Raw genomic sequence first — 12,157 nt, 5'->3', positions numbered from 1 at the left:
GTTGCTCTATAGTACAACTTAAGATCAGGGATGGAGATACCTCCAGAAGATCTTTTATTGTAGAGGATTGTTTTAGCAATTCTGGGTTTCTTGTTATTCCATATGAAGTTGAGAATTTTCCTTTCCAGGTCTGTAAAGAATTGTGTTGGTAATTTGATGGGCATTGCATTGAATCTGTAGATTGCTTTTGGTAATATGGCCATTTTTACTATGTTAATCCTACCAAGCCATGAGCATGGGAGATCTTTCCATCTTCTCATATCTTCTTCTAATTCTTTTTTCAGAGATTTGAAATTTTTTTCATACAAGTCTTTGACTTCCTTGGTTAGGGTTACTCCGAGGTACCTTATGTCATTTGTGGCTATTGTGAAGGGTGTTGTTTCCTTAATTTCTTTCTCAGCCCTTTTGTCTTTTGTATACAGGAGGGCTACTGATTTTTTTGAGTTAATTTTGTATCCTGCCACTTTGCTGAAGGTGTTTATCAGCTGTAGGAGTTCCCTGGTAGAGTTTTTGGGGTCACTCACGTATACTATCATATCATCTGCAAATAGTGATAATTTGACTTCTTCCTTTCCAATTTGTATCCCCTTGATCTCCTTCAACTGTCTTATTGCTCTAGCAAGGACTTCCAACACTATGTTGAAGAGATATGGAGAGAGTGGGCAGCCTTGTCTTGTCCCTGATTTCAGTGGGATTGCTTTAAGTTTCTCTCCATTCAGTTTGATGTTGGCTATAGGCTTGCTGTATATCGCCTTTACTATGTTTAGATATGTGCCTTGTATCCCTGATCTCTCCAGTACTTTGAACATGAATGGATGTTGGATTTTGTCAAAGGCTTTTTCAGCATCTAGGGAGATTATCATGTGGTTTTTTTCTTTCAGTTTGTTAATATGGTGGATCACATTGATGGATTTCCGTATATTGAACCACCCCTGCATACCTGGGATGAAGCCTACTTGGTCATAGTGGATAATATCTTTGATGTGTTCTTGGATTCGGTTTGCAAGTATTTTATTGAGTATTTTTGCATCAATGTTCATAAGAGAGATTGGCCGGAAATTCTCTTTCTTTGTTGAGTCTTTGTGAGGTTTAGGTACCAAGGTGACTGTGGCTTCATAGAATGAATTTGGTAATATTCCTTCTGTTTCTATTTTGTGGAATAGTTTGAAGAGAATTGGTGTTAGCTCTTCTTTGAAGGTCTGGTAGAATTCTGCGCTGAAGCCATCTGGTCCTGGGCTTTTTTTGGATGGGAGACTTTTGATGACCGCTTCTATTTCTTTGGGGGATATAGGTCTATTTAGTTGATTTACCTGGTCCTGGTTCAGCTTTGGTAAGTCAAATCGATCAAGAAAATTGTCCATTTCATTTAGATTTTCAAATTTTGTGGCATATAGACTTTTGAAGTAAGTCCTAATGATTGTTTGGATTTCCTCAGTGTCTGTAGTTATATCCCCCTTTTCATTTCTGATTTTGTTGATTTGGGTGGTGTCTCTCTGCCTTTTAGTTAGCCTGGCTAAGGGTTTGTCGATCTTGTTGATTTTCTCAAAGAACCAGCTCTTGGTTTCATTGATTCTTTGAATTGTTTTATTTGTTTCCAATTGATTGATTTCAGCCCTGAGTTTGGTTATTTCCAGCCGTCTACTCCTTCTTGGTGTGTCTGCTTCTTCTTTTTCTAGGGTTTTTAAGTGAGCCATTAGGGTGCTTGAATGAGCTGTCTCGAATTTCTTTTTGAAGGCACTTAGTGCTATGAACTTTCCTCTTAGCACTGCTTTCATTGTGTCCCACAAGTTCGGGTATGTTGTGTCTTCATTTTCATTGATTTCTAGAAAGACTTTAATTTCTTTCTTTATTTCTTCCCTGACCCAGCTGTCATTTAGTAACAAGTTGTTCAGTTTCCATGTGTGTGTAGGCTTTTTGTTATTTCTGTTATTGTTGAGGTCCAGCTTTATTCCATGGTGATCAGACAAGATACATGGGATTATTTCAATCTTCTTGTATTTGTTGAGGTTTGCTTTGTGACCCACTATGTGGTCTATTTTGGAGAAGGTTCCATGAGGTGCTGAGAAGAAGGTAAATTCTTTTGTGTTTGGGTGTAAAGTTCTGTAAATGTCTGTTAGGTCCATTTGATTCATGACCTCTGTCAGAGACATTGTTTCTTTGTTTAATTTCTGTTTGGTTGACCTGTCCTTTGTTGAGAGTGGGGTGTTGAAGTCTCCCACTATTAATATGTGTGGATCTATATGTGCTTTAAATTTTATCAATGTTTCTTTCACAAATGTGGGTGCCCTTGTATTTGGGGCATATATGTTCAGGATTGTGATGTCTTCCTGGTGGAATTTTCCCTTGATGAGTATGAAGTGTCCTTCCCCATCTCTTTTGATTAATTTTGGTTGAAAGTCTATTTTATCAGATATTAGAATGGCTACTCCTGCTTGCTTCTTGGGTGCGTTTGCTTGGAAAGTTGTCTTCCAACCCTTTACCCTCAGGTAATGTCTATCTTTGTGTCTTAGGTGTGTTTCTTGTATGCAACAGATTGCTGGGTTTAGTTTACGTATCCATTCTGTTAATCTGTGTCTTTTTATTGGAGAGTTGAGTCCATTGATGTTGAGAGAGATTAATGACCAGTGGCTGTTAGATCTCTTGATTTTGATGTTGGCTGTGGTCATCAGGTTGTGTGCTTGGTTGCTTTTTGTTTTACTGAAGTGAGGTTATTTATTTCCTGTGTTTTCTTGAATGTAGCTAGCTTTCTTGGGTTGTATTTTCCCTTCCAGTGTCTTCTGTAATGCTGGATTTGTTTGTAGGTATTGTTGAAATTTATTTTTGTCATTGAATATCTTGTTTTCTCCATCTATGAGGACTGAGAGTTTTGCTGGGTATAGTAGCCTGGGCTGACATCTGTGTTCTCTTAGGGTCTGCATGATATCTGTCCAGGCCCTTCTGGCTTTCATAGTCTCTGTTGAAAAGTCAGGTGTGATTCTAATGGGTTTGCCATTATATGTTACTTGGCCTTTTTCCCTTGCAGCTTTTAGTATTTTTTCTTTGTTCTGTATACTTACTGTTTTGATTATTATGTGGCGGGAGGATTTTCTTTTCTGGTCAAATTTGCTGGGTGTTCTGTAGGCCTCATGTATTCTAATTGGCCTCTCCTTTAGCTTGGGGAAATTTTCTTCAATGATTTTGTTGAAAATATTTTCTGGTCCTTGGAGAAGGGAGTCTTCTTTTTCCTCTATACCTATTATTCTTAGGTTTTGTCTTTTCATATTGTCTTGCATTTCTTGGACGGTCTGTGTCAGGAATTTTTCAGATTTAACATTTTCTTTGACAGATACATCGATTTCTTCCATTGTATCTTCTACACCTGAGATTCTTTCTTCCATCTCTTGTAGTCTGTTGGTTATGCTTACCTCTGTAGTTCCTGTTTTCTTCCCTAGATTCTTCCTTTCCATTATTTCTTCCATTTGTGTTTTCTTTAATTTTTCCAATTCTATCCTCAGGTCTTGAGTTGTTTTGTTTACTTCCTTCACCTGTCTGATTGTACTTTCCTGTTTTTCTTTTAGTTCCTTCAACTCTGTTTCTTTCATTTCATTCAGTGTTTTAAGCATTTCCTTTCTAAAGGCCATAAACTGTTTGGCTGCAGCTTCCTCTATTTCTTTACGGATGGCAATATTCTGTTTGAGTTTATCTTCCTCTATGTCTTTACGAATCTTATTTGTTTCCTCTGTTATCATCTTCATGAGCATACTTGTTAGGTCATCTTCTTGGATTTCAGTTATGGTGGGGTGTCCAGGGCTACTTGCCCCTGGGTAACTGGGTTCTGGAGATGCCATATTGCTCTGTCTTTTGTTGCTTGAGCTTTTACGCTGGCCTCTACCCATTGTGTTATCTTAGGAGTTTGGGGTTATTTTCTGGTGGTACCTTGGGATCCTGTGGTGGAGAGAATCCCCTTTGCAGAAAGCTGGATTTTCCTGAAGGATGTCTTCTCAGCTTTTTGGGTATAGTCCCTGGATGGCTGGTGTTTTTTCAGGAGTTGCTCACCTCAGGGATATAGACCTGAGTGGTAACTGTGGTCTTTGTTAGTCGAGAGGGTTCTCCTCTCACCCAGGGAAGTCCTGAGGGCAGCTGCCCTGTTTCTGGGTTTCTTGTTGCAAATTTAATGATCAGCTGCTGTGACCCAGTTGGACATCAGGCGCGCCTCAACTGTTTGTGCTTGTGTCTGGAGCACAGCTGAGTGCTGGCGCCTCGGCCCCACTAGACTACTAGACTTTTTCTAGGGAAGGATTGGGTGATTTAGATCAGTACAGTTTCCTTCCTTCCCCGTGGATTCTCTGGAGACACGGACTCCTAGTGTCTTTTTTGCCCTGGTGCACACTGCTCAGTGTCCGCCAGCTGGCTGGCCACAGAAATTTGCCTGTGCCTGGAGCACAGCTGTGTGATGGCGGCTCAGTCTCTGCCAGCTGTCTGGTGCGCAGAAACTGCCTGTGTCTGCCTTTGTGGCTTTTGGGAGTCTGAGTGGCTCCCTAAGCTGGGTAATTTTCCGGGGACCTTTTCAGGTTGGGGGTGAGCTGAGTGCTCTGAGATCAGACCCGCCGTTTCTATCTCCGGCGGCGAATCAGGCGCGCAGGCAGGCAGGGCTCAGTGCCGGAACCTGGGTCCCCGGCTCTGGCTCCGGGCTGGCTCCTGGGGTGCCCGTGGAACCCGCCCGAGTCTTTTCCAGGGGATGTCTGGGTGACCTAAGGCCGGTCCCAATCGTTTCCTGTACCCTGGGGTTATCTCTGACTGAAAATTCCAGTCTCTGATAGTGTGGTGCCCAAGGTTCAGTCTGGGACCGTGACCAGAGACACTGGCTTGTGGCTCTGGGCTGGGGCTGGGGCTGGCGGCCGGCAGCCAAGCGTCTGGCGGAACCGGGATCTCTTCCGCGGTTTAGCCGGGTGAGTTAAAAGCTGATTGAATCCCCCACCGTGGGGTATCCTCTCACCTGGGAAACACAATGACTGTGTTTTATGGCCGAGAGTTCTGATTGCTGTTCACTGTGCTGATCCTGCTGTGCTGCTGCTCAGAATGAGAGTCCTCCCGGCGCCGCCATCTTGCCCCTCCCCCTGAAATTTTTACCATACAGGTTTTTCCTTTGATTGGCTAGATATTTTATATTAATTGTGGCTATTGTGAGATGTTGCTTCCCTAATGTCTCCCTTGGCCCATTTATCATTTCTATATAAGAGGGCTACTGATTTTTGAGTTAATTTTATATCCAGATACTTTGCTGAAAGTGTTTTTCAGCTGTAGAATTTACTAGTGGAATTTTTCAGGTCACTTATTTGTACTATCATATCATCTGCAAATACAGATATGTCAACTTCTTCCTTTTAATTTGCAATCCCTTGGTCATCTTTCATGTATTATTGCTCTAGCTAAGACTTCAAGTAATCTATTGAATAGCTATGGAAAGAGTGGACAATCTTGTTTTGTCTACTTGGTTTCTCTCCATATATTTTGGTGTTGGTTATAGGCTTGATGCAAATTGCCTTTTTTATGTTTAGGTATATGGCTTGTGTCTTTAAGCTCTCCTGATCTTTTATTATGAATGGTTTATTTTGTCAATTGATTTTAGGCATCTAATAGGATGATCATGTGCAGTTTTGTTCTTTAATTTTGTTTATATAGTTGATTACCTTTGCTGATTTTCATATTTTGAACCACCCCCACATCTCTGTGATGAAGCCTAGTTGATAATGGTAGATGATGATTTTGATTTTGTTATAGGATTTGGTTTGCAAGTATCTTATGAGTATTTTTATGTCTAAGTTCATAAGTGAAATTGGTCTGTAATTTTCTTTTTTGTTGTTGTTGCCTCTTTTGTGGTTTTTGGTATCAGGGTAACTCTGGCCTCATAAAATAAATTGGCCAGTGTTCCTTCTGTTTCTATTTTGTGGAATAATTTGAGGAGTCGGGTTATTGTCCATATTTCATATGTCAGATAAAATTTAATTGTATTAATTTTCTTTAGTTTATATAGCTGTCCAATAATAATAAAACTAACATAAGGTCACTACTATTTCTAAAATTTACAGAATTCTTCCTTATTTATAATTATATGGCCACAAATATCTACATATAACGAAATGCAATGACAGGTAAAACACCTCAGATTTTCCAACTAATAATGCATTTCTAAATAATATATGGCAGTTTTAGCATGACAATTTTCATTAAAACTAGGCAATTTAAGCTGATTGTAGTGGCACATTATACCCAGTACTCTAGAAGCCCAGTCAAAAAGACTCTTGTGTTTCAGGCTACATAATAAAACCCTCTTAAAGAAATGTTAAGAACAAGACAGTCTTCTACAGGAAACAGCACACTAATTGGTTATTTAATGCCAAATGATCAACCCCAAACTGTATATATATGTACCAGTAAACAAACTAAGAAAGTTGCATTTATACATGCATACATACATACTCATATGTATGTTGGGTGTGTGTAACAATATATATAACAAAGAAAAGAGGCTACAAATTTGAAATGGGAAACAAAGTGAAGAATTTGGGATGTTGTAAAGAAGGGGAAAGTAACATGGTTATATTTTAATATCACTAAATAAAAATTGTTAAAACAAAACAAACAAAACCCTGGCTATCCTCCATTTGGATATTCATTTAATTTTTATTTTTTATGTTAATAAGGCTATTCTCTCCTGGCTATTTCTGAAGTAGTTTTTTTTTTCAACATTAATAGACATACTACAATTGTTCTTGCATTAAAGAAGGATTGACAACTGCAGACATTGAAGGTCATTTTATTGATGCTACTATTGGAAAATGTAATCGCAAGTGTCATACATTACCTTTGTTTTTTGCTTTTTACTTTTCTTCAGTCATTTTTGGTAATTTGTGTTCTATACCTGTCAACATAACTATCCTCAAGTAAGTATGTAATTGTCTTAATAATTATATAATACATGAAAATAATAACTTTAGAGATAGTTCAGATTATTACATTAACTGATTTCCTGTGTATTGAAGTAGTAAATATAAAGATAAAATATTTATATCATTAAAAATTATGTATATGTATAATTTTTCCTGTCACTTAATTTTTGCATAATTTATAGATATTACATTTAGTCTCTCATTAATTTGAAAGTGTACAAAGTTTTGTAATTGCATATATTACTCTCTAGTTATGTAGCAAATATAGATATCTATGAACCAGTAACAACATAAATTTAATAGAAACCTTAGATTATATTTACCTTGTCAGTTATGAGAAATCCATAAATAGAAAAAATTTTAAAGTGTAACATAGTAGTGAGTTTAAATTTGATTCATTGGTAAGAGTATTTAACTCTAATTCTACATTAACAATTACGCTATGAGAAAGCCTAAGTATTATCCAGAAGGAAACACAGAAACTTTTATAGTTTCAATTTATTACTCTAAATTGACCCAAAATTTGTCATTCACTTGTTCTACCAAAGTAGGTGAAGCCCACCTAACACTTCTTTTTATTTTAGGAACAGAATAAAATGGAATTATTCTAAATTTATTCTATCAAGTTGTTAACAAGTATTTCTATGCTCTAACTCTCCTGTAAAGGCTGACCATGAAACTGGGAAAAAATAGCTAAGTTCTAGCATGTTCTCAGTTGTACAATGAAAGAAGAGACAGAAATGTTCCAAACTGATTGCACAAGTTTACATTTTTGCTTACAATGGAGGAGGGTTTCCATTTCTCCACACCCTATCCAACATGTGTTGTCAGTTGAGTTTTTGATCTTAGCCATTCTGGTAGGTGTAAGATGGAATATCAGAGTTTTTGATTTGCATTTCCCTGATGACTGAGGATGTTGAGCATATCTTTAAGTGTTTCTTTTTTTTTTCCTTTAAGTATTCCTCTGTTGATAATTCTCTGCTTAGCTCTGTACCCCATTGTTTATTTGAATTATTTGGTTTGTTGGTGTCTAATTTGTTGAGTTCTTTATATATTCTGTATATTGGTCTTCTATCAGATGTGGAATTGGAGAAGATCTTTTCCCACTCTGTAGGGTATAGTTTTGTTCTGTTGACAGTGTCTTTTGCATTACAGAAACTTTTCAGTCTCACGAAGTTTCATTTATTAATTGTAGATCTTAGAACCTGATCTGTGGGTGTTCTGTTCAGAAAATTGTCTCTTGTCCCAATGAGTTCAAGTCTCTTCCCCACTTTTTCTCTCAATAGATTTAGTGTGTCTAGTTTTATATGGAGATCTTTGATCCACTTAGACTTTAATTTTGTGCAGGATGATAGATAGCAGAGAGACACTATCCAAATCAACAAAGCCAGAAATTAAAAGGGGGACATAACAGCAGACACTGAGGAAATACAAGTAATCATTAGGTCTTACTTCAAAAACATATATGCCACAAAATTTGTAAATCAAAATGAAATGGACAATTTTCTTGATCAATTCTATTTACCAAAGATGTATCAAGATCAGGAAAATAAATTAAATAGTTCTTTACTCCTAAGGAAATACAAGCAGTCATCAAAAGTTTTTCATCCAAAATAAGCCCAGAGCCAGATAGTTTCATCACAGAATTCTACCAGATCTTCAAAAAGAGCTAACACCAATATTCTTCAAACTATTCCACAAAATCTTTTATAGATTTGGAGAAAAGTGGAAGAGACAAATGAGCAGAAAGAGAAATGTTGGTAAATGAGGCCAAGTCTATAAACATGAAGTTTTCTGTGCTGTTCCTGCTTCATCAAGTTTTGTTCTTCAAAGTATGCATTCATTTTATAATTAAAATTCTGAAAGCTAAAGACACGAATTATGAAACCTTTAATCATAAATACTGATGCTGAATTTTATGAATGAGACATTTTGGATTCTGTTTAAAGGGAGGATGAATGAATCTCACTGAGAAGGGAAACAAAAGATAGAGGAAGTACTTGAAGAGAGGGACAGGATAGGAGAGGGAGTGCTGACAAAAATGAGGGTGGGGATCTGATGTGGGAATAGCCAGGGAAGGGAGGAGGAGGACATCGGGAATGCAGAGAGAAGAGAAACCCTGCCATAGGTCTTATCAGAGACAGGCTTCTGGGAGGATATAGGAGTAACTCTAGTGGAGGTCCCTACTAGCTGTGGACATGCAGATTGAAGGGCTATACAGACTAACCATACAGACTCGAAGTAGGGGGAGGGGAACACCCACCCACGTACAAAAATCTGGACCAAAAATTTACCCTGCCTACAAGATGTGCAGGGTTAAAGATAGAGAAGAAATGGAGGGAATGTCCAACAAATACCTGGCCACACCATGGGAGAGATCCAACCCCTAACACTATGCTTGCAAACAGGAATCTAGCATAACTGTACTTTAATAGACTCCGCCCAGCAGTAAATCGATACATATGCTGAGACCCACACCCAAACATCGGGCAGAGCCTAGGGAGACTTGTGGAAGAGTAAAAGAAAAGATAGAAGAACCCAGAGGGAATAACATCTCCACAAGAAGACCAACAGAGCCAACTAACCTCAGCCCAAAAGCCTTGTGGAGACTGAAACACCAACCAAGTAGCATGAATGGACTGAACCTAGGTGCCTTACATATATGTACACAATGGACATATGGTCCATTGGTCTTCATGTGGGTTCCTTAGCAAAGGGATCAGGGATTGTCTCTCACAAGGACTCTGTTGCTTCCATTTTGATCACTTCCCCTTAGTGGGGCTGCTTTGCAAGGCTGCTATGGTAGAGGATGCTCAGTCCTTATGGGGAGATGGAAAGGGCATCCCCTTTTCTGACAGGGAGAGTAGGGAAATTAGGAGAAGAGGGAAGGGAGGTAGAACCAGGAGGAGGAGGAGGCTACAATTGAGTGTAAAATGAATTAATTGATCAATCAATTAAAATTTTTAATACAAGAAAATAGTGAAGAGTGGTTACAAGGTGCTGATTTAAGGTATAATTCTGAAACATCTGTTTTTCTTCTTCAACATATGCTTGCTTTAATAAAAATGGGATGCAGAGCTAAACAGAATGCTCAACAGAGGAATATCAAATGGTAGAGAAACAATTAAAGAAATGCTCAACATCTTTAGTCATTCGGGAAATGCAGATAAAAACAAAACTGAGATTTCACCTCACACCCATCAGAATGGCTAAGGTCAAAAACTCAAGGGATGAAGCATGCTGGAGAGGATGTGGGAAAAGGGGAACCCTCCCCCATTACTGGTGGGAATGTAACCTCGAACAACCACTTTGGAAATCAATCTGGTGCTTCCTCAGACAATTAGCAATAGTGTTACCTCAAAATCAAGTCATACCACTCCCAGGCATATACGCAAAAGATGTCCCACCATTCAATAAGGACATTTGCTCAACCACGTTTGTAGCAGCTCTATCCATAAAGCCAAAGTCTGGAAACAACATAGATGTCCCTTAACAGAGGAATGGATTCAGAAAGTGTGGTACATTTACACAATGGAATACTACTTAACAATCAAAAACAAGGAAACCATGAAATTTGCAGGCAATTGGTGGAAACTAGAAAAGATCATCCTGAAAGAGGTAACCCAGAAGCAGAAAGACACATGTAATATATACTCACTTATAAGTGGATATTAGCCATATAATATAGGTTAAACATACTAAAATCGATAGCCTAAAGAAGCTAAACAACAGGAGGATCCTAAGGAAGATGCTTAATCCTCATTCAGAAGGGCAATCAGGATAAACATCTAAAGTAGAAGACAAGGAACAGGACAGGAGCCTTCCACAGAAGACCCCTGAAAGTCTCTACCCACCAGGGTACCAAAGGAGATAGTGAGACTCATAGCCAAACTTTGGGCAGAGTCCCAGAATCCTTATGGAAGAAGAGGGACATAGAAAGACCTGGAGTGGATAGGAACTCCACAAAGAGAATAACAGAGCTAAAATACCTGGGCCCAGGGGGGCCTGTAGAGACAGATATTCCAACCAAAGACCATGCATGAAGAGGACCTAGACCCCATGTTCAAATGAAGCTTCTTAGCTGTTCAGTTTCTAAGTGGGTTCCCTAGAAAGGGGGACAGGGACTGTCTCTAACATGAACTCAGTGGTCGGCTCTTTGATCATCTACCCCTAGAGGATGCAGCCTTGCCAGACCACAGAGGAAAATGATGCAGCCATCCCTGATGATACCTGATAAGCTACTATCAGATAGAAGAGGAGGAGATCCTCCCCAATCAGGAGACCAGGGAAAGAGCACAGGGGGAGAAGAGAGAGGGTGAGTGGAACTGGAAGGAGATGAGGGAGGGGGTTGCAGTGGAGATACAAAGTGAATTAATTTAAAGGAATAAATATATAATTAAAATTAAATTTTTTAAAAATGAAAAGTTTTAAAAAGAAAAAATTTAAAAAGAAATACAGAGATTTTCTTTTATATAACAATCTTTAGGTTTTTTTTCCCTTTATTCTGTACAGTTGAACTTTAATTCTTCACAATAATCCCCTCCAACTTGTTTGTGCTAGTGTTGGTATCTCTTGTTTTAACTGATGTAAACATTATTTTTCTTTTTTAATTTTTTATTTAACTTTTATTAATTACACTTTATTCATTTTGTATCCTCCCCATAAGCCCCTCCCTCCACTGCTCCCATTCTCCCCTCCCCCCCTTTCTGCAAGCATGCCCCTCCCCAAGTCCACTGATAGGGGAGGTCCTCCTCTCCTTCTTTCTGATCTTAGTCTATCAGTTCTCATCAGAAGTGGCTGCATTGTCAGGGTTCTAGGTTATCTCCATGAATAGTTCTTGGTTGGAGTATGAGTCTCTGGGAAGTTGCCTCTGTTCAAATTTTCTTGTTCTGTTGCTCTATTTGTGGAGTTTCTGTCCTCTTCAGCTCTTACTATTTCCCAGTTCTTACATAAAATTCCATTCACTCTGCCCGACAGTTGGCCATTGGGCTCAGCATCTGCTTTCACAGTCTGCAGGGCAGAGGCTTTCAGAGGCCGTCTGTGGCAGGTTTCTAGGTTGTTTCCTGTTTTCTTCTTCTGGCTTTCAGAGGCCCTCTGTAGAAGGTTCCTGGGTTGTTTCCTGTTTTCTTCTTCTTCTGATGTCCATCCTCTTTGCCTTTCAGGATGGGGATTGAACATTTTAGTTAGGGTCCTCTCTTTTGCTTAGTTTGTTTAGATGTACAGATTTT

General features: G+C 38.8%; 1 protein-coding gene across 1 annotated transcript in view; it reads left to right on the top strand.

The window, feature by feature from the left end:
• The window catches only part of LOC110540440 (solute carrier organic anion transporter family member 6C1-like), a 107,830-nt gene that overhangs the window by 84,340 nt on the left and 11,333 nt on the right, over positions 1 to 12,157 (top strand). Inside the window, exon 10 of the mRNA XM_060367826.1 lies at positions 6,736 to 6,923. Within this exon, the coding sequence (XP_060223809.1) occupies positions 6,736 to 6,923 (188 nt within the window). The remainder of the gene's footprint in view (positions 1 to 6,735; positions 6,924 to 12,157) is intronic.

This window comes from Meriones unguiculatus, chromosome 15 (genome assembly GCF_030254825.1).
Source record: "Meriones unguiculatus strain TT.TT164.6M chromosome 15, Bangor_MerUng_6.1, whole genome shotgun sequence".
NCBI classification, from domain to species: domain Eukaryota; kingdom Metazoa; phylum Chordata; class Mammalia; order Rodentia; family Muridae; genus Meriones; species Meriones unguiculatus.
Note: the sequence above shows the minus strand (reverse complement) of the source record. Positions and strands in the feature narration are given on the sequence as shown.